Source organism: Dermacentor variabilis, chromosome 1 (genome assembly GCF_050947875.1).
Source record: "Dermacentor variabilis isolate Ectoservices chromosome 1, ASM5094787v1, whole genome shotgun sequence".
Lineage (NCBI taxonomy): Eukaryota > Metazoa > Arthropoda > Arachnida > Ixodida > Ixodidae > Dermacentor > Dermacentor variabilis.
The window spans coordinates 4538319-4559272 of NC_134568.1; the positions used below are offsets into that span (position 1 = coordinate 4538319).

At 46.8% G+C, this 20954-nt stretch overlaps 1 protein-coding gene, 6 non-coding genes and 1 pseudogene across 7 annotated transcripts in view; 7 read left to right on the top strand and 1 right to left on the bottom strand.

The window, feature by feature from the left end:
• LOC142575171 (lysyl oxidase homolog 3-like) overlaps positions 1–20699 on the bottom strand; it is a 208047-nt gene extending 187348 nt beyond the window's left edge. The window contains exon 1 of the mRNA XM_075684255.1: positions 20407–20699. Coding sequence (XP_075540370.1) covers positions 20407–20432 — 26 coding nt within the window. The 5' untranslated portion in view covers positions 20433–20699. The remainder of the gene's footprint in view (positions 1–20406) is intronic.
• On the top strand, positions 3225–3298 carry TRNAN-GUU (transfer RNA asparagine (anticodon GUU)). Its single transcript has one exon. It is a non-coding gene; the product is annotated as a tRNA-Asn (tRNA).
• Positions 3377–3450, top strand: TRNAN-GUU (transfer RNA asparagine (anticodon GUU)). The gene has a single exon. It is a non-coding gene; the product is annotated as a tRNA-Asn (tRNA).
• Positions 3528–3601, top strand: TRNAN-GUU (transfer RNA asparagine (anticodon GUU)). Its single transcript has one exon. It is a non-coding gene; the product is annotated as a tRNA-Asn (tRNA).
• TRNAN-GUU (transfer RNA asparagine (anticodon GUU)) lies at positions 4136–4209 on the top strand. Its single transcript has one exon. It is a non-coding gene; the product is annotated as a tRNA-Asn (tRNA).
• TRNAN-GUU (transfer RNA asparagine (anticodon GUU)) lies at positions 6482–6555 on the top strand. The gene has a single exon. It is a non-coding gene; the product is annotated as a tRNA-Asn (tRNA).
• LOC142575163 (uncharacterized) lies at positions 10386–11502 on the top strand (annotated as a pseudogene).
• Positions 11572–11645, top strand: TRNAN-GUU (transfer RNA asparagine (anticodon GUU)). The gene has a single exon. It is a non-coding gene; the product is annotated as a tRNA-Asn (tRNA).
• Positions 20700–20954: the final 255 nt, after the last annotated feature.

The following is a 20954-nucleotide window of genomic DNA, read 5'->3' on the forward strand; positions in this document are numbered from 1 at the left end:
TGCGATAGTGGGAGACTTGTCGCACGTTATTTTATTTTTGCTGGTCTACTATGGCGCGCTGTGTGCATCTACGCACCGAACAAAATTCATGAACGCGAAATTTTTTTTAAGTATGCTGAAGGATTTTTGAAAACAGAACGACATGTTGTGTTTCTTGGGGATTTCAACTGCGTCTGGACAGCTGAAGATAAAACGACGAGCCTCAAAGTACGCGATAGAAGCGCTGAGCTGTTGAACGCGATAGTAATTGAGAGAGAGCTTGAGGACATTGGTAATGCAATGACGCGAGATGGCCAAGCACGGTATACGCACTTTCAAGGTGATTCCCATGCGAGGCTTGATAGAATATACGTACCGGCGAAGTTTATACCACTGTGTTCCTCTTATGAAACACAATATCTCAGTTTTAGCGATCATAGTTTGGTCTCGAGTACGATTGGCGAAAAACGAAAGAGTGTCAAGTTTAATTGGTTCCTGTGGAAGTTCAATGAAAAACTGCTGCAAGATGAATTGTTTGTCACGAGAGCCAAGGAGTATCTTTCAAATGCCCTGCATACGGAAACCAACTGTTTCATATCAGTGTGGGAGCAGTTTAAATGCGACATTAAAATTGCTGCCATCGATAGAGCATGCGTATTGCGTCACAAGGAAAGGCAACTAGAGAAACAGTTACACAGTGAACTTTTGTACATGTTAGGGGTAGAACATGAAGTTCCTGGAGCGTTTAAAAAAGAAATACCAGAGGTGAAAGCGAAACTCGAGTTCATCGACGAAGATATATACCGCGGCGCAATGATAAGGGCGCGCACTGAAAAGTTGTGGCTGGGCGAAACGCCCACTAAGCGTGTGCTAAGTGAAGAAAAGAAGCATGCTGCAAATAAGGAGATAAATGAAATTCGATATTACAACAAAATTACACGAGAAAGCGAAGAGATAAAATGTGCATTTGTTGAATTTTATACCGAACTTCTCGGAGGAAGAATTTATGACCCCGAGTACTTCAAAGCCCACTTTCTAACTCTTATGCCAAGATTAAAGGACATGGTTAGAGAATCACTGGAATCTGAAATTAGCGTGGCCGAAATTGAAGCGGCAATCGATGACTTGGGTAATGGCAAATCACCTGGGCCAGATGGACTGGGTGCAGCCGTATACAAATTTTTTAAGGCAGAAATGGCAGTGGCTTTACACCGAGTGATCGCTGAATGCTATGAAAAAAAGCAAGCGCCTCTCTCGTTCAGGACAGCGCACGTAGTAATGATCCCCAAAACTGACGATCCTGCAAAATTACTTTCAGTTGAGTCCTACCGTCCCATTAGTTTGACCAATACAGATTATAAAATATACATGAAAGTGTTAGCTAGAAGGCTCCAAAACGTTATTAAGTCCCTCGTTGGCCCGCATCAAACCTGTGGCATTAAAGGTAGAACAATTTTTACGAACATACACATAGCAAGAAGTATTCTGGAATGTTGTGACGCAATGCATGACCGCGTAGCTATGATTCAGCTAGATTTACATAAAGCGTTCGACAAAGTTGTACATGAAGTTCTGTTTTTATTGCTGGAGCACGTAAATGTTGCATCTGTAATTACTGAAGGTGTTAAACTGGTGTATCATGATTGCACAGCCAAATTAGTGATCAACAAAGAATTAAGTATGTCAATTCCTGTGCGGTCGAGTGTGAAACAAGGATGTGCGTTGTCCCCTCTACTTTTTGCGATATACATGGAGCCGTTTTGTTTACGTTTGTTTGCAACACCATGTATTCGAGGCTTCACTTTTTTCAGCAGTGAAGTTAAGGTCTTAGCGTACGCGGACGACATAGCCGTGTTTTGCACTGATGCTAGAAGCGTGCAGGAAGTTGTCAGTGTTGCTAAGGCGTTCTGCACAGCAACTGGTAGCGTGATCAGTTGGCCGAAATGCCTTGGATTTTGGCATGGCAACTGGCAGAGCACACCCTAGGTGTACTGTAATATGAATTGGACCGTCTCCCCCGGAAAGTACCTCGGTGTCCCGCTAAATAACTACCTCAATGCTGATGAATATTGGTCTGAGGAAAATAAACGCGTCAAAAATGCTACCGATAAATGGGGTGGCCATAACTTTTCAATGTTCGCAAGAGCTTCCGTTTGTAATATGTTTTTAATTGCAAAAGTGTTCTACGTGTTGCAAGTGATGGCCATGGCAAGAACTTCGGTTCAAAAAATCCACCGAGTGTTTGCGACCTTTATTTGGGGATCGCAATGGGAGCGCACAAGCCGGTGCAATTTGTTTCACAAGGTGAAAAATGGTGGGCTAGGGCTCTCACACCTGATTTTCAAGCAGCTGGTAAGCAGATTCTTCTTTGTGCGGGACCAAACTGATGTGTTTTTGAGAACTGTGATCCAAGCATGATTGCATGATTATCTATCTGACTTTGTCGTGTCAACTGTTTCTTTCGGAGCTGGACCGCTCAGTCCTTATTTGCGTGAAGTGGTTGCTTCTGTACGCCTGCTCAAGGCAAGGTTCTCATATGAATACTTGTGTGATGTCACGAAAAAGCCTTTGTATTCTGATATTCTCGATGTATTTTTACCATTACCGGTTTACCGAGCTGCCTACAGGCTAGGTCATGAGCGCGATGTGCTAAAGCGCGTTAAAAAAATGCCAGTGAGACCCTCTGCTAAAACGTTCTTTTTTCAATTACATACCGACACTCTCCCTGTAAAGCCATGGTTACAAAGCAAAGGTCTTTTTGTACCTTGGTTGGTAAACTGCTTAATCTGTAATAAGCCAGAATCAATTGAGCATATTTTAATCGACTGCCATGACGCCCTATTTCTGTGGGACGTCCTACAAAGAACACTTAAAAAAGAATTGCCGATAAGCCCTTTTGGAATCCGGTTTCTTCCACGCGCAGAAACAGGGGAAGCGCCGAGTGTTATGCTAATGCTGCTTTGCATGCACAGCGTATGGAAGACGAGAATGGACATCAGGCATTGTCATATACAGGCTCACTCAGCAAGACACTATTTTGTTGAGAGCATTATATACACACGCGACTTGTTCAGAGCACTATGTGAACCCCCGGAATGGCTTCCTGTACTAGACCAATTGGCTTCTGTGAAGCCCTTTTAAACACCTTACACTGGCCGAGCTGTGGCCGGTATTTTTAGAATATGTACATGTCGTGTATTTGATCTTTTTGTTAGCGTTTGTGAAAAGGCAATAAAAAAAAAAAAGCCTCCGTGGCGCAATCGGCTAGCGCGTTCGGCTGTTCACCGAAAGGTTGGAGGTTCAAGCCCTCCCGGGGGCGGTGGCGTCTTCTTTTTTTTTTTCCAGATGCGTTGCGTGAAAGTCACGAGCACATGAGGTAAACTGCAGCACATGGCTAGCCTCCGTGGCGCAATCGGCTAGCGCGTTCGGCTGTTAACCGAAAGGTTGGAGGTTCAAGCCCTCCCGGGGGCGGTGGCGTCTTCTTTTTTTTTTCCAGATGCGTTGCGTGAAAGTCACGAGCACATGAGGTAAACTGCAGCACATGGCTAGCCTCCGTGGCGCAATCGGCTAGCGTGTTCGGCTGTTAACCGAAAGGTTGGAGGTTCAAGCCCTCCCGGGGGCGGTGGTCTCTTCTTTTTTTTTTTTCAGATGCGTTGCGTGAAAGTCACGAGCACATGAGGTAAACTGCTGCACATGGCTAGCCTCCGTGGCGCAATCGAAAGGTTGGAGGTTCAAGCCCTCCCGGGGGCGGTGGCGTCTTCTTTTTTTTTTTTTTCCAGATGCGTTGCGTGAAAGTCACGAGCACATGAGGTAAATTGCAGCACATGGCTAGCCTCCGTGGCGCATGTAAAAAAACAGTATTAAGGACGATTCGACCGGTAGGCAAGTGCGGCAAGATCACCTGATAATCCTCGTCTTCAAAAACAGCATTCCTGTTACCGCCCATTCTGTGCGAGAAAACTTTATTGAAAGTGTCGTCTACATGCGTGAAGTGTACAAAGCCCAGAAAGAACCGTCCGATTGGTTGCCGCTGTTCGATGAGTTGGCTAAATTCAAGCGATTTTAATTTTAGAGAGTCAGCATAAGCTAAGCTGATTCTCTTTTCACAATGTATTCGCATGGCATTTCTGTAACGAGGAAATAAAGAAAAAAAAAAGCCTCCGTGGCGCAATCGGCTAGCGCGTTCGGCTGTTAACCGAAAGGTTGGAGGTTCAAGCCCTCCCGCGGGCGGTGGTCTCTTTTTTTTTTTTTCAGATGCGTTGCGTGAAAGTCACGAGCACATGAGGTAAACTGCAGCATATGGCTAGCCTCCGTGGCGCAATCTCTTTCTTTTGACGGAACTTAAATATTCTAGCGAGAATCGAACACTAAGCGTACGGAAAGATGACACTACTTCCTGAAGGAAACCTTTCACTGGAGGGGATTCAACATTGGAACACGAAACAATGAAGTCAGGTAACAGATTACCTAATCGCACTTGTGTCATGGTGCGCAAAAATGGATCACTGTGGTTCCGCAAGAACATAAACCGCGATACAATCTGGCGCACAAATAGGTGTGACAGTCCAAGACCACCGCTGCGAACTGATCTGAACAGATTAGAGCGGCTGCAGCGTTCCCAAGTTGAGTTCCAAATGAACACAGCGAACACTCGATGCAGTTTCTGTACATTCACTCGCGACATGAATAGCACTTGTGGTACGTACCATATTTTTGCAACCAGAAAAATGTTGCACACAGTGGAGCGCGCGAACATTGAGAGATTGCGCCCTTGCCATGCCAGCGCTTTTTCCTTCGCCGTCTGTGTTTCCTGTTCCCAGAACTGCTTACTGTCTTTGTAATGTTCAAGCGGCACGCCAAGATATTTCACAGGCATGGTCACCCACTGTATGTTTGCGAAACTGCGTGGTTTGCTTTGCCACGCGCCATGCCAAAACCCGATGCACTTATCCCAGTTTATGGCACTACCTGTTATTTCACAATAAGTTTTCGCCAGAGTTACCACTTCGCTGACACTGTCATAGTCATCGCAAAACACTGCTAGATCGTCTGCGTAGGAAAGCACTTTCACCTCACTTTGCTGTAATTTGAAACCTCTTATTTTCTCGTTCTCTTTAATGGCTAAGCAAAAAGGCTCCAGGTATATTGCGAAAAGCAATGACGAAATTCGGCACCCCTGTTTCAGAGATGAGCAGACATTGACACTTCTCGTGAGACTCTTGTTAATAATCAGCCGTGTGCTGCAGTCTGTGTACACCATTTTTAAGCCATCTATAATCACTGATATTATGTTCGTGTATTCTAAAATCTCGAAGAGAATATCATGAGCCACACGGTCAAATGCCTTCTCCAGGTCTAGCTGCAACATTGCAACTTTTCCCTCGAAAGCATCGACGCATTCTAGAATGCTCCTGGCGACGTGTACATTGGTAGTTATTGTGCGCCCTTTAATCCCACACGTTTGGTGGGTGCCAACTAAAAGTTTTATTACGCTCTGTAACCTTTTCGCCAGTACTTTCATAAAAATTTTATAGTCAGTGCTCGCAAGGCTAATGGGGCGGTACGATGCAACAGACAAGCGCTTTACAGGATCGTCAGATTTTGGTATCAGGACCATCTAGCTGTTCGGAATGACGCGGGTATTCGGTTGTTTTTGTAGGACTGTACTAAAAATTTCTTCATAATTAGTGCTATTTCTGCTTTAAATGTTTTGTAGAAAGCTGCGCTTAATCCGTCCGGCCCAGGTGCCTTTCCTGAGCCTAGTTCTTCTATAGCAGCTTCAACTTCACGCACAGTTATAGTCGCTTCGAGGCCTTGTTGAACGTTTTCTTCCAATCGTGGCATAAAGTGTAGGAAGTGGCTTATGAAGCCACCCAGTTCCAATGTATAGGTTAGCATACTATGGAGGTTCAGGCGATGATGTCCTCAAAAGGGTCAAAAGAATGCCTGTGAAACCATCGGTAAAATCATTCTTCTTCAAACTCCACACAAATACCTTGCCTGTAAAGACTTGGCTGGCCGACAAGGGAATATATGTGCCGTGGACCACCGATTGTATATTGTGCAAAAAACCAGAGACTGTCGATCACGTCTTCATTGATTGTTGGGATCCCTTTTTTCATTGGGACATCTTACAACGAACATTAAAGAAAGCATTACCAATAACCCCACGTGGTATCAGATACTTAGACACAGGCAATAACGATATTCCATATGACCTTATTATGCTGCTGAGCCTCCATAGTATATGGTCCACAAGAATGTCGGTATGTCATGCTGATGTGAATGCCCATTCTGTGCGAGAAAACTTTATTGAAAGTGTCGTCTACATGCGTGAAGTGTACAAAGCCCAGAAAGAACCGCCCGATTGGTTGCCGCTGTTCGATGAGTTGGCTAAATTAAAGCGATTTTAATTTTAGAGAGTCAGCATAAGCTAAGCCGATTCTCTTTTCACAATGTATTCGCATGGCATTTCTGTAACGAGGAAATGAAGAAAAAAAAAGCCTCCGTGGCGCAGTCGGCTAGCGCGTTCGGCTGTTAACCGAAAGGTTGGAGGTTCAAGCCCTCCCGGGGGCAGTGGTCTCGTCTTTGTTTTTTTTTTCAGATGCGTTGCGTGAAAGTCACGAGCACATGAGGTAAACTGCAGCACATGGCTAGCCTCCGTGGCGCACTTGAAAGTCACAGCCCATACGTGGCTCATCTGGTATGCCCCCAACGCTACCACTTCAGGGAGCAAACCAAGACGCGCCAACGTGTCCCGGAAATGTTCGACTCGGTAAGGCCTCGACCGGACATCCGCGTGCAAAAATAAAGTATTCAAAACACTACGACCTGATGGCAGAGTAGGCAAAACCACTTCGTATCCCTCGGTATCCATTCCGTCGATCCTGTCACCGCGGCCGCTGTTAGCCGCAACCACCGCTCCTTGGGAGCACATGAAACGCACGTCCTTCCACTTCGGTAGCCAAGGGATGAAGAAAGCTTTGGAATGCGGCGAAATGAAGGTGAAGGGCCAACGTTGTTTGGTTATTGATCCGGCAAACCAGGACGTGCGTTTGAAGCTTCACTGGCTTCTTTTCAATGTGGCCGACGAAGATGTGCGTGTAGCGCGTGCTCCGTTCGGAAAGGTGACCGAGGTCTCGAAGGAAAAGTGGAGAGTTCAAGGGATCCAAGACAAGGGGTCGACGACACGCCTGGTGCGCCTCAAGCTCCATAACGGCATTAAGGTTGATGACCTTCCACACCAGCTTCGCGTAGCCGGTGACATGGCCCTCCTAGTCGCGCCTGGAAGAGCGCCATTGTGCCTGCGGTGTCAGAGTAAGGGCCATATCAGACGAGAATGCCGAGTTCCTCGCTGCACGCACTGCCGTCGTTTTGGACACGAAGAATCTCAGTGCGTGAAGACGTACGCAAGTGTTGCGGGGCCGGTTGGAGGAGAAGACACTGCGGAACTCGTCATGGACGAGGCTGACGCTGAAGAAGCCGCAAGCGAAGCAACGCCGAAGCTCGAGGAACTTGATGCGGCAACGTTAATCCCGCCCGACATGCCCCACGACGCAAGTGTTAACAAGGAAAGCCGAAAGCTGAGCGACGCAGCTGGCGACGCCACCAGCGTCGTGAAAGTGCAGGATGCCTCAAAGCCGTCGAAGTCACCTGAGGAGCCAGCAGTCATGGAAGTAAGCGAGGGAACAAGCGGAGCCTCAGTCTCCAAGCGCGGCCACGACGCTACGCTGGACGAGCATGAGGCCCTGGCTGCAAGGATCTCGGAAGGACCGTCGCCAAAGGCTGCGATCATTCGGCGGTCAACGCTGAGGCCGCGTCCGAACATACCTCCGGACCGGAGGGCGGCGGAGACGCCGCCGACGTAGCCGCGAGAGCGTGTGCTTCGCGGCGTCTCATCTAGGCCACCTAGTGATCAAGCCAAACTCAAGGGACGATGGAACGCTATGACAGGGACATCAACTGTGCCTTCCTAAGGCTGCCATGGCAGCTGCGGAAGGCTTGTGCAAAAGGCGAAGGCAGCTTTGGCCCAAGACGCATGAGGTGGGTACCATGCGGTTCGTTTGTTCTTCAAAAAACATAACAATGGCTCAAAACACTGCACTTCGTTTTGCTACTCTAAATGTCCGCGGTCTTTGTGCCAAAAAGCGGCAATACCAGCTTAGCCGGCTTTTCTTAGACACAGATGTTGATATAGCAGCGGTGCAGGAGACAAAGATAGAAAGTGAGGAACAAACGGATCGCATGGTGCTGCAGTTTCGCAATAGATACAATGTCTGTGTATCACATGCTGTTGGGACTTCCGCGGGGTGCGCTATCTTCATTAGAAACAACCTGGGAATTAGAGAAGAAGGGGTCTTTTCTTGTGAAAGTGGAAGACTGGTTTTTGTGGATTTTTCCTTTTTGGGTGTAGGTTGGCGCGTGATATGTGTCTACGCCCCAAACACTGAAAGTGAGCGTGTGCCTTTCTTTGAGACAGTAAATCAGCATTTACAGTGTGACAGGAAAGTCGTATTGCTAGGAGATTTTAATTGTGTATGTTACGCGGCCGATCGAGTGAAAAACCTTCCAGTGCATGACAAAAGTGCTTTACTTTTAAACACACTAGTGCAAGAATCTAATCTTGATGACGTCGGTAATTTCCTGTGTTCTACCGGCACGCCTGCATTCACACATTTTCAAGGGCAAAGTCACGCAAGGCTAGATAGAGGGTATGTCGCACTGGAGCTTGTTCCGATGTGTGGCAGCTATAGTGTGAAACACGTCTCATTCAGCGATCACAGCCTTGTAACTTTTAGTGTAGGTACCAAAGAAAGAAAATCGAAGTTTAACTGGAAGTTGTGGAAGTTCAACGATGGGCTGTTAATGAACGAATCCTTTTGTGAAAGCGTGAAGCAAAAGTTAGATAATTTGATCGAAGCCGAAGATGGCAACGTGCTAGAATTATGGGAGAACTTTAAACAAGGAGTCAAGATGAGTGCTATAGAAGAAGCCACTAAAGAGAAATTTATTAAAAGGAAAAAAGAAAATGAAATGCAACGTGAGCTTGATTTTTTGTACACCGTGGAAAGCGAGAGACCTGGGAGCCGAACAAAAGAAATAAGACAACTGAAAAGCCAGCTTGAGCTTATCGAAGAAGAGAAGTTCAAAGGAGCAGTTATAAGAGCACGAGCTGAAAGGGTTTGGCTAGGTGAGACACCTTCTAAACGAGCCTTATCTGACGAAAAGGCATACGCGAGGCGAAATGAAATCAGAATGATTCAATACGAGAACGAGATCACGAGCCAACCTCAAAAAATTGAAGAGGCATTTCTTGATCATTATAGCAAATTATTCGGGACTGTTAAAGACGTCACAGAAGAATTCAAGACGGACTTTTTGTCAAACATGCCGCAATTAGAGGAAGACATTCAAAAGCGTCTGGAGTGGCCTCTGAGCATCACCGAAGTGGAAGGAGCCATAGATGATTTAGTTGTAGGCAAGTCTCCGGGACCCGATGGACTCGGAGCGGCCTTTTATAAAGCCTTCAAAAGAGATGTCAGTGAGATCCTGTTACGGTTGTTTAAGGAGGCCTATGAGCAAAAACAGGTTCCTCCTTCTTTTCGGACATCGCACGTAGTTCTGATACCGAAATCCGAGGACCCAGAAAAATTGTTAGCTGTCGATGCTTACCGGCCGATATCACTAATGAATGTAGACTATAAGATATTTACAAGAGTGCTCGGAAAGCGATTACAGGGAGTGGTGACCAGAATAGTAGGGTCGCATCAAACATGCGGCATTAAAGGAAGGTCTATCAACACAAACATTCATATTGCCAGAAGTATTTTAGAATACTGTAACGACCTAGGTGAACACTGTGCCATGTTACAGTTAGATATGCAAAAGGCTTTCGACCGTGTGGCCCATAAAATTCTTTTCAGTATTCTAGAACACATAAAGGTAGGGGATTTGATCTTAGATGGGGTAAAGATGTGCTATCAAGACTGTACCGCCAGCCTCATTATAAACAAGGAGGTTACCAAAACCTTTAGCGTCCGGTCATCTGTGCGCCAGGGGTGTGGTTTGTCGCCTCTTTTATTCGCGATTTACCTAGAGCCGCTTTGTAGGAAAATCAAGAATGACAATAGAATATCGGGTTTCAGAGTGCAGTCCGCGGAAGTGAAAGTGCTGGCATACGCGGATGACATCGCGTTGTTTTGTCGGGATAAAGAAAGCATCGAAATCGCGGTCGCAGAGGCTTTATCATACTGCAGAATGACAGGCAGTGCTATAAACTTTGATAAATCCCTAGGGGTATGGATCGGCAACTGGGAAGACCATCCGAGTACGTTTGCAAATATCCGCTGGTCAGTCACGCCGGCAAAGTACCTAGGGGTGCCGCTTGAGCACTATCGTGACGCCGTTGATTACTGGAATGCCGAAACTGAAAGGGTTCGTGAAGGTACACTTAAATGGGGAGGCCGCAATTTCTCTATGTTTGCTCGTGCGACAGTGTGCAACCTGTTTGCCGTCGCTAAAATTTCTTACGTGCTCCAAGTGTTGTGCATGTCAAGGGCTAACATACAACGTTTACACAGAGTACTCGCAGTGTTTGTATGGGGTTCAAGCTGGGAGCGCACGAGTCGCACTAATCTCTTTCGTTCGGTTAAAAATGGATGATTAGGTCTGGCACATTTGTTCATTAAGCAGATTGTGTCGAGGTTTGTTTTCTTACGGGACCAAAATGACCCATTTTTATTAACTATGTTTCAAACAAGGCTGAGCGAAGCTATACCTGAGTTTATTGTATCGTCACATCGGTGCAGTCAAGGCAGAGCGCGTGGTTTCTTAAAAGAGGTAGTCTTGGCTTTTCAGCTGTTAAAGGTTCGGTTTTCCATGGAATACTTAAGTAGGGTACCACGAAAGCGCTTATATAAGGACCTGGTAGACACAATGTTGCCGGTGCCATTGTATCGCTCGATGTTCTGCATTGGACCTGAAAAGGACGTACTAAAAAGAGTAAAACGAATGCCAGTACGCCCGTCGGTAAAGTCCTTCCTTTTCCAGCTTCACACCAATACTTTACCTGTGAAACCATGGCTAGATGAAAAAGGCCTTTCCGTGCCTTGGAGCGTCAACTGTTTACTATGCCAAAAACCCGAAACAGTAGAACACATTTTTCTTGACTGCTGGGATGCTGTGTTCCATTGGGACATCTTACAGAGAACACTAAAGAAGGACTTGCCGATTACTCCATATGGGATTCGTTTCTTGCCTACTCTAAATGAAGACAATGTACCCTATGACATGTTCATGCTGGTGTCCTTACATAGTTTATGGAAAACTAGAATGGCTGTGAGACATGCTGAAGTAAATGCCCGGCCTGTTAGAGAATACTTCATTGAAAGCATTTGTCATATTAAGGAAATGTATAATTTGCAAAAAGAAAAACCAACATGGCTCAGTGTGATGACTGAGCTAGCGAATTTCAAGCGTTTTTAGCCCTGTGACTGCCAACCAGTGGCAGAGTTTTTGTCGTGACCGTTGTTTATTGATAAAATGTCTTGTTTTGTAGCCTTGTTGCCACGTCAGTAATAAAGAAAAAAAAAAGCCTCCGTGGCGCAATCGGCTAGCGCGTTCGGCTGTTAACCGAAAGGTTGGAGGTTCGAGCCCTCCCGGGGGCGGTGGTCTCTTGTTTTTTTTTTTTTTTCAGATGCGTTTCGTGAAAGTCACGAGCACATCAGGTGAACTCCGTGGCGCAATGGGATTCCACTTCCGGACGTTCTAGCGAAAGGTTTTGTCACCATGAGCTCCGAGGGAGCGGATACAGCGGCCCATATGGGTCGTGGAAACAGGTTTTTTGCCGAAGAAAACCAAGGATATGAAGTCGTTCTGCCACAGTTACCTAAAGGTGCGTGTATTACAAATTCTGTTTTTCTACACGGAGATATCAGGGCAAGACCTTATCGTGTGGAAGATGTCCGCGACACGATGGTTCGCCTGGGAGTGCTGCCCGAGGTGCTTGCTTTGGGGGCTTTCCAGATGAACCACGTATGGGCGGTGCAGAAAGAAGGAATGAAGAAGATGCTCGCGGTTGGTGACTTCAAGATAAACGAGAGGCGATGCCTCGTTATCTACCCAAATAAGCAAGACGTTCGGCTAAAGCTACATTGGCTTTTGCATTATGTACCGGATGAAGATGTACGAACCGCGTTTGAGACAGCTGAAGTGCCGCTTTTGCCTCCGTCTTTGTCGGCGTCTTCCTTGTTAAGTTCGAGCTCATGGGTTTCTGGGTTTCCATGGCGGTCACTGGAACGCTTGTGTTATCCGAGAGTTTATCATCTTCTGCTGTTTCTTGTAGCTCGTTGGCTTTGCTGTCCTCACTGTCGTCCTTTCTTTCAGCGTTTTTAAAGGAGGGTTGCGTTAATGGCTTGCGCCAGAGCTTGATGCATCCCCACCCCCGCTGGTGGTTTCCTCCGCATCGACCTGGTTTATGAGGTGCTCGTTCACGGTGTCATTTCTACCAGACCCTGTTACGTTGGCGTAGCTACGTACGCACTGGGTCTCATCATGGCCATAGCGACGGCAGAGCCCGCAGCGTGGAACTCGGCACTCGCGCCGTATGTGACCCGTGCCGTGGCACCGGAGGCAGAGCGGCGTTCTCCCTGGTACATGCACTAGTGCATGGCCTTCGCCGACGCGGAGCTGGTGTGGCAGGTCTTCCACTTGTAGCCAGCCTTCAGGCGCAGCAACCCCAGACGCGTGTGAGAACCCTTGTCATTACAGCCTGCCACACGCCACTTCTCCCTCGATATATCGCTAATAGTGCCGTAAGGCGCCAGGGCAGTTCTCACGTCTTCGTCCGGTGTGGTGTGCAGAAGCCAATACAGCTTCATCCTGATGTCTTGGTTGCAGGGGTCTATGACAACACACCGCTGCTCCTTAACACTGAAGGCTGGGGCTGTCAAAATCTTCTGCTTCGCTTTTCCGTCTTTGAATGTTATCGCCCAGAGGTAATTCATTTGATACGCCCCTAGGGCCACAACTTCCGGCATGAGCTGCAGACGGTCTAAGGCATCTCTGAAATGTTCGAAACGGTATGGGCTTGTCTTTACATCAGAGTGCAAAAAAACAGTAGTCGTAACGGTCGTACCTGAAGGCAACTGCGGTAAAATGATCTGGTATTCCTGCGATGTCGTATCGTTCAACCTGATGCCGCGACCCTGCTGGGCCGCTGAAACCGCCCCTGAGGAGCAAGACATTCTGCGTCCACACCGTACGGTAGCCGGAAGTAGAATCCTTTTGCGCCACGGAGGCTAGCCTCGTGCAGCAGTTTACCTCATGTGCTCGTGACTTTCACGCAACCCATCTGAAAAAAAAAGAGACCATCGCCCCCGGGAGGGCTTGAACCTCCAACCTTTCGGTTAGCAGCCAAACTCGCTAGCCGATTGTGCAACGGAGGCTTTTTTTTTTATTCGCTGAATGGCACATCACGTGCAAAGAACAACGGAAGGACCAAACGCATTTACAGAAAGAAAATGACACTGAGTAATGTTTAAAAACGTCAAACACACTTTGTTTGGCGTGCGATGATTGTAATGAAATGAGGTAATTCAGAACGGGTAGCCATTCCGGCTGATTTTCGCCTGCACAATATACATCCCTGGTGTGAGCTATACTATCTATAAAGTATTCTCTACCTGGGCGTGCGTTTACATCCGCATGCCTCACCGCCATACGCGTCTTCTCAATTGCGTGCATACTCAACAACATAAGCATATCATACGGTATATCACTTTCACGCTGAACCGGCAGAAAACGAATACCGTATGGTGTTATAGGGAGGTCTTTCTTTAAAGTTCGCTGAAGGATGTCCCAGAGGAATACGGCATCCCAAGAGTCCAAAAAGATGTGGTCAATACTTTCCGGCTTGCGGCACAGGAGGCAATTAGTACTCCACGGAACAAATAGGCCCTTTTCCTCTAGCTATGGTTTCACGGACAACGTACCAGTGTGTAGTTCAAAAAAAAAAGGTCTTGACTGATGGCAGTAGTACCATTCTTTTGATTCATTTAAAGACATCTTTTCCGGGTCCGATTGCATACATAGTGCGATACGAGGGTTCTGGTATCATTACGTCGATAAGATCTTTATACAACCGTTTTTTCTTAACTTCGCACAAGTACTGAAGAGAAAAACGAACGTTTAATATACCGAAAGCCGATACTACTTCGCGCAGATAACCACGTATGCCCTTTCGCCCTGCGCAAGAAGTCGATACGATGAATTCAGGTAAATAACAGCATAATCTAACTTGTAACATTGTGCGCAAGAATGGATGACTCTGATCTCGTAGAAAAATAAACCTCGACATAATCTGTCGTAAAAACAAATGGGCCAATCCAAGCCCACCAGCTTTAACTGATCGAAAAAGATTTGTACGACTCGTACGTTCCCATTGGGATCCCCAAATAAAAGTGGCATAGATTCTGTGAATCTTCTGAATGTTTAGCCTATTCATGCACAGCACCTGAAGCACGTACCAAACTTGGCACCTCTTGGCACCTCCCTTGGCACCTCCCTTGGCACCTCTGGAGGCTGTGCCATTTTTTTGCGTAGTTCTTTAGGTCTTGGGGAAGAATATGTTTATTCTAGTGAAGACGGCAGAATGGTCGGTTGTGATTTTCTGTTCTTGCTTCAGAAATGGCGCCTCATTTGTGTATATGCACCAAATAGCGTTAAAAATCGTCTCAGGTTTTTTTGCAAGTGTTGAACCATATTTAAAATGTGAAAGAAAAGTGATACTGCTCAGTGATTTTAACTGTGTATTCCTGAAGGAAGATAGGAGCAAGGGATTGCCAGTTCGGTATCAAATTGCTTTGTTTTTATCTACGATTATGCAGGAGTGTGGACTAGATGATGTTGGAAATGTACTTCAAAAAGGAAGTGGCACTGTCTATACACATTTTCAACGTGATTGCCACTCCCGTTTAGACAGAGCATACGTGGCAGATGTGCTTGTACCACTTTGCAACAGTTATGAGGTTAAACCGGTAGTGTTTACTGACCACAGTGTCGTAATGTTTTCAATAGGAGTGAAAAAAGTAGGTCAAGTTCTCGTGGAAGTTGTGGAAACTCAATAACAAATTACTTAACGATAAAGTCTTTGTAGACAATGTGAAAGCACTTATAGAAAAATTGCACTTGTTTGAGTCGGGGAGATTTGTTGACGCATGGGAACGGTTTAAGGAAGAAGTAAATATTAGCGCTGTCGAGAGATCTTCCATTTTACACCAGAATGAAAAAAGAAAAGGAAGGGAACTACAGTGTCAGCTGGAATTCTTGTTGACAGTCGAGAGCCCGCAGCCAGGCACTTTCAATGAACAAATAAGAAAAATAAAGAATCAGCTTGAAATAATGGATATAGAAAAATACAAAGGCGCAGTTATACGCGCACGCGCAGAGCACCTCTGGCTCGGTGAAACACCGACGAAACGATCCTTGAGCGAGGAGAAGCGGTATGCTTCACGTAAGGAAATAACACAGATAACGTACGGTGAAGAGATTACAAAAGACAAGTTGACGATTCAACAAGCGTTTGTCGAATATTATGAAGGATTGATGGGATGCAGCGGTAAAAGCGAGGCATCCTCAGACGCTGAATTTTCGACCCTAATGCCTGAATTAATGGACGAAACCAAAGTACGCCTTGAAACGCCGATTGGCTTAACTGAAATAGAGAGAGCAATAGACGATCTAAGTGAAAGGAAAACGCCGGGCCCAGAGGGACTTGGTGCTGCTTTTTACAAGGCGTTTAAGCATGACCTCTCGAAGGCTATTTCGCGGCTCTGCACTGAACCGTACGAAATAAAGGATGCACCCCAATGCTTTAGAAGGTCGCATATTGTACTGATACCCAAAAGCGATGATCCAGTGAAGCTTTTATCGGTGAGTGCTTACCGTCCTATAAGCCTGTTAACCGAAAGGTTGGAGGTTCCAGCCCTCCCGGGGGCGGCGGGTCCATTTTCTTCATATGCGTAGTATGAAAGTCATGAGCACATGACGTAAACTGTTGCATGAGTCTCGGCTCCGTGCGCAACATGATAATCGGCGGACTGGGCTCGGCGCATATGATTTTAAAACAGGTATTGTCCAGATTTATTTTTCTGCGGGAACAAAGCAATGTTTTCCTGCGTACTGTGATTCAAATGTGATTGTGTGACGTGATGCCAGCGTTTATTTCGTCCTCTCATCGGGTTAATGGGCCGAAAGTACGAGTCTTCCTACGAGGAGTCGTCTGGTCTTACCAGTTCCTCGCGGCACGGTTCTCATGCGAGTATCTAAGCAACGTCACTCGAAAGAAATATTACAAACATGTTGTTGATATATCTATGCCAGAACTTTTGTATCGCACCATGTTTTCAACAGGAGCTGGCAAAGAGCAAAGGGTCCTCAACGTAGGATCCATAGGAGTCGTCTGGTTCTTGTATGCGCGTTGCCAGCTTGTGTTTTGCAGCTTGGGAACGAGTTGTTCCCTTTACGAAGAAAGTGCGCGAAATATGAAAAAAGCCACATGAAATGAGAATGCTAGCGCAGTGGTATCGTGCGGCTCTCATGAGTGCGTTCGGTGAACAAGGCCGGTTGCATCGTGACTGACGACGGAAAAGCGGCAGGGCGTTATGATGGTTGTAGGCAGCTGGGGTCGGCGGATCCCATCAGATGACTGCGCAAATGCATGCAGCTGACCTTCTTTGCCGAACACACACTGGAATACTTCTGTATTGAAAATGTGCCCGTACGAGCCACGATACCGAACTGTTCTGCAACATATCCTGCATAGGCCCACTGCGGCTTGATGGGTGCCCTTGTCGGGGCACTACTTGCCGTTTCTTTTTTTAAGGATTTACGAGGAGCGGCGAAGAATATGTGGTCATGCCTTCGAGTGCATGGGGTGTCAGCGCCTAAATAAGTTTCCATAACACACAAAAATGTTAAGGAGCAGATCCCGTTATATGAAGCCACGCTGGGGGGAAGTTGATGCTCTCAATGGCCCGTACACGATAAGGGCGTACGTATCGTTTTCTTAGCTGAGGACCCAGCTATAAGTTCATTTTCACCTCCTTGACTTGGGGCCGGCGCAGCTTTTCTATTCTCTTAGAGTTGGGCTACTTGCCAAGTAACACCGACTGACAGGAACTACAACCGCCACTCACTGTATTCGAGGCAGGAAGAACAACTATACACGTGTAGAGACAGACCCGACAGCAGCCAGAACCTCCGCTCCCGAACCTGTCCAAATATTCATACTTCCCACTTACCTCTAATGACTGGAACATATTGCCACATCTTGTAAGCATCTCATTAGGAACTTAAGAGCGACCTTTCATTGCATTGTTCCTATTTGCTTCCCCGTCTGTACTTGAATGTTTCACTCTGCTCACCTTGCTCACACCTACACAAAGTTCACAGTGTTTTACTGTTAATGTATTATGCAAGCCTTTAATAAACCTAGGTAATTACATTGTTGTGCACTCAAAGTTATAATATAGTGAACCATTGTGATTTTAAACATGGAGTTGGCGTTACGCTGCTTAATCATTTACCTGCAACTGTCACTATATGCCTGGTGCGGGCCGGCGATTTCACTCCTAGAAAACTGCTGCTCTCTCTTTTCAAGTGCAAACGTTCATTTTTCTCACTCACCACACATCAGGACCGCAAGTGGGCTGAACGCTGCCCCAGTAAGGGCTCACTCAGAAGAAATATCATCATCATCATCATCATCATCATCTCATCAACAACAACAACGTATTATTTTTACGTCTACTGCAGGATGAATGCATCTCCCAGCCATCTCCAATTACCCCAATCTTGCGCCAGCTGCTTCCGAGTTATGCCTGCAACTTTCATAATTTCTCTGACGTCCTCGACGGCGCTTAGTCTCCTTGGCCCCATTCTGTAACTCCTTCAGACAACCGGTTATCCGCCCTACACGTTACATGGCCTGCCCCCAGCTCTATATTTTACTCTTAATTTCAACTATGCAATAGCGGCTACGCCCGTTTGCTCCCTAATCCACACTGTTGAAACACCACTCAGAAAAGAGATACTGACTTCAAGGTCAGTCTTGAATAAGGTAAGAAGAGGGAATGTTAGGAGCAGAGCCCGTCATATGCAGCCACGCTGGGGTGAAAGTTGATGCTGTCAATGGCCCGTACACGATAAGGGCGTAAAAGGTCGGTACAAGGCCGTTCACAAGCAGGTGGGCATATGTTGTTGGTAATTTAGCCAAGTGAACCATACAAATAGCAGTAATCGATCGGCCACGCCATCAATAGCAAAGTGGTCGTGGAAGTAGCGCTCACATCACACGAAACTGACCATGGCAAACCGATCGAAATGCAGACTCACATTTATCCTCTCACGACGCCGTAGGATGTGTGTCGCACTTATGGATGAAATATCAGCATTCATGGAGCACAAGTAGGCAACATTCTGGCAACATCCTTGTGATGGCGTGAACGTAAATCAAAGCACACTTGCACGCGTAGTGCTTTCAAAAATTATTTTTTTCGCTAATTTTTGCTAAGCGAAAATAGCCTTCTCTCACTTTCATTCGAGATGCATAGCTTGTCCAATGTGAAACAAATATGTAAAATGTACGCTTCGAACTATCGACTTTAACGAGCTTGAAGTGCAAGAAGGACTCTACTATCTGTATCTATTCACTCAAAAATGTTGTCTGCTTAATTTGCTCAAGCTTAGCTAAACCGTATGCTTGACCGAGATAGCCTCGTCTCGGTTGACAGCTCTCATAAAACAAGCGAACTTTTTTACCTCGTCATGAGTGAACCTTGCAAGTGTATTTGTACACTGCTTGCAGGGGGGAAACGCGAGTTTATGGATATACCAGCAAACACATAAAATAAACTACTGGTTCCACGAAGCAATCAGGCATTGTTGGGGAACCAGGCAACGAGACCTTGCCCTTTCTCACTGGTACTCTTGCATCAAGTCAATTCATTCATTTATTTATTTATTCAAAAGGCCTCATGGACTCCTGCAGGAGTACTGTGTGAGGACGGGATTATGCAATCTATATCTTCGTAAGTGGAAGCATTGCAAAGAATGGAAAGAGGTGACGAGTATATAAGACGTATACTAAGGTATATAAAACGATGTGACGTTACATAATAGTTAGCGGAACGCGATGTACACTATCGGAATGGATGGTGACATATGCAATGTAAGGGTATACCACTTAGCACCGGCAAATTTCCCAAAAGTAATGTAAGGGTAGATCTCCCAACATTGCCAAATACAGAAGTTAGCGAGAAGCGTGCACATAATTAAGAGAAAATTTATGAAAACAACTCGTGACGAAAAAATAGCGGTTACTTCATGACGAAACTTAACAGGGTCATGAATGTCGACAACATTATCAGGGTAACTACTCCATAGTTCAAATGCTAGTGGTAACGCTGATGAGTTGAAAGCGTTTGTGCGCCCAAAGGTACGTTTGAAGGAGCGGTTGTTGTCTAAACGGCGAGACGTTCGTCACGGTTAGGAGAGAGGGAGGGTGGCTTGGAGCTGACGATTTGTTACTTTAGGAAATAGGCAGATTAGAGCAATCTTTCTGCGTGATTCTAAGGAGGATAATGACAATGAAGATTTAATATTAGGAAACACTGTAATCGTGGCTGTAGTCATTGGCGATGAAACGCGCGGCGCGATTTTCAACACGTTCAAGAGCGTTGATTTGATAGGTTTGATGAGGAGACCAAATTGATGACGGGTATTCAAGTTGAGGACGGACGCATATCCGATGCGCTAGTGATTTGGTCGAAGTAGGAGCGTCGTGAAGGTTTCGTTCAAGGTGGCCGACGGTGTGTGATGCCTGTTCTGCGATTTTATCTATGTGATGTTGAATCAATCGATATAAAGACCAGACGCTTAATTCTGCATGAGTCAATCGTCAAAAAAGCGCTCGACTCTGTAGATTCTATAGATATGTTTCTATAGCGGTCCCCTAAGGACGTCAGTGAGTCGCGGAGTGATATGCCTTACTCATACCGCCACTCATTGATCGTCGAGCCTATTCGACCTGCGAGTGCTTGGATCTTGTGCGATCAATTTGCACCATACTAAACGTTTTCGGTACACAACTTGCTGTAGTGTGCGGAAGAAGTTCACGCTAGTGCAAAGGGCTTGCGCAGGAGCTGAAAAAAAAAGTAATTTCTGTAAAATAGTACGCGCTGGGGGTACCATCTTATTTAGCCGAAGTGTTTTTGCACTTTCCAAGGCCTCATTCGAGGAATTCAGTCCGTACACCGTACTTCTCGTAAGCTAAAGGGTTTAGCGCCCGGTCGCGAGTCCCTTGATCGAAAGTATGTCCCCCAGCTGCAGCGCTGCGCCGGCAATGACCCTGGAAATTCGAGCGCCTACCTCGAGTCAACGTCGCGGTCAGCCATGGTTGGTCGGTGGATCCCGCAAGAGCCGCAGCAGAAGCCGCTGCTTTCCCGGACCCCGCGCGTGTGGGCTTCCTGCCTCGGGACGGTCCGCCGCTCGGACTGCGGTCCGGCACTCTGCTCCGGAGAGGAGGAGAAGGACGGGCAAGCGTAGGGGAGACAGCCCCAGACGCGGCGGTCGCCAGACGCAGCTGTCTTGTGTCTCGGTCCCAGACGGGACGGCGTCAAACGGCGGCTGAGGCGTCTCCCGATCCGCCAAGTGCGCGCCGTGACTGCTTCGCTGCGATGCGAGCCGGAACGGACGAATGAAGGGGGCCCCACAGAGCCACGTGCGTTTCGGCCACTCGTGTTTTGCAAGCGGCGACCTCTGTGGGGGCGGGGTCTCCCGCTCGATGACAGCCACCCTGAGACGCGCTGCACGAATGACACCCGGCCCGGGTCTCTCATGTCAAGTACTGTACCGGCGGTGGCCCTGGAGGCAGACGAAACTGCTAAAGCAAAGAAGCCGCTAGTGGCGTCACGCTA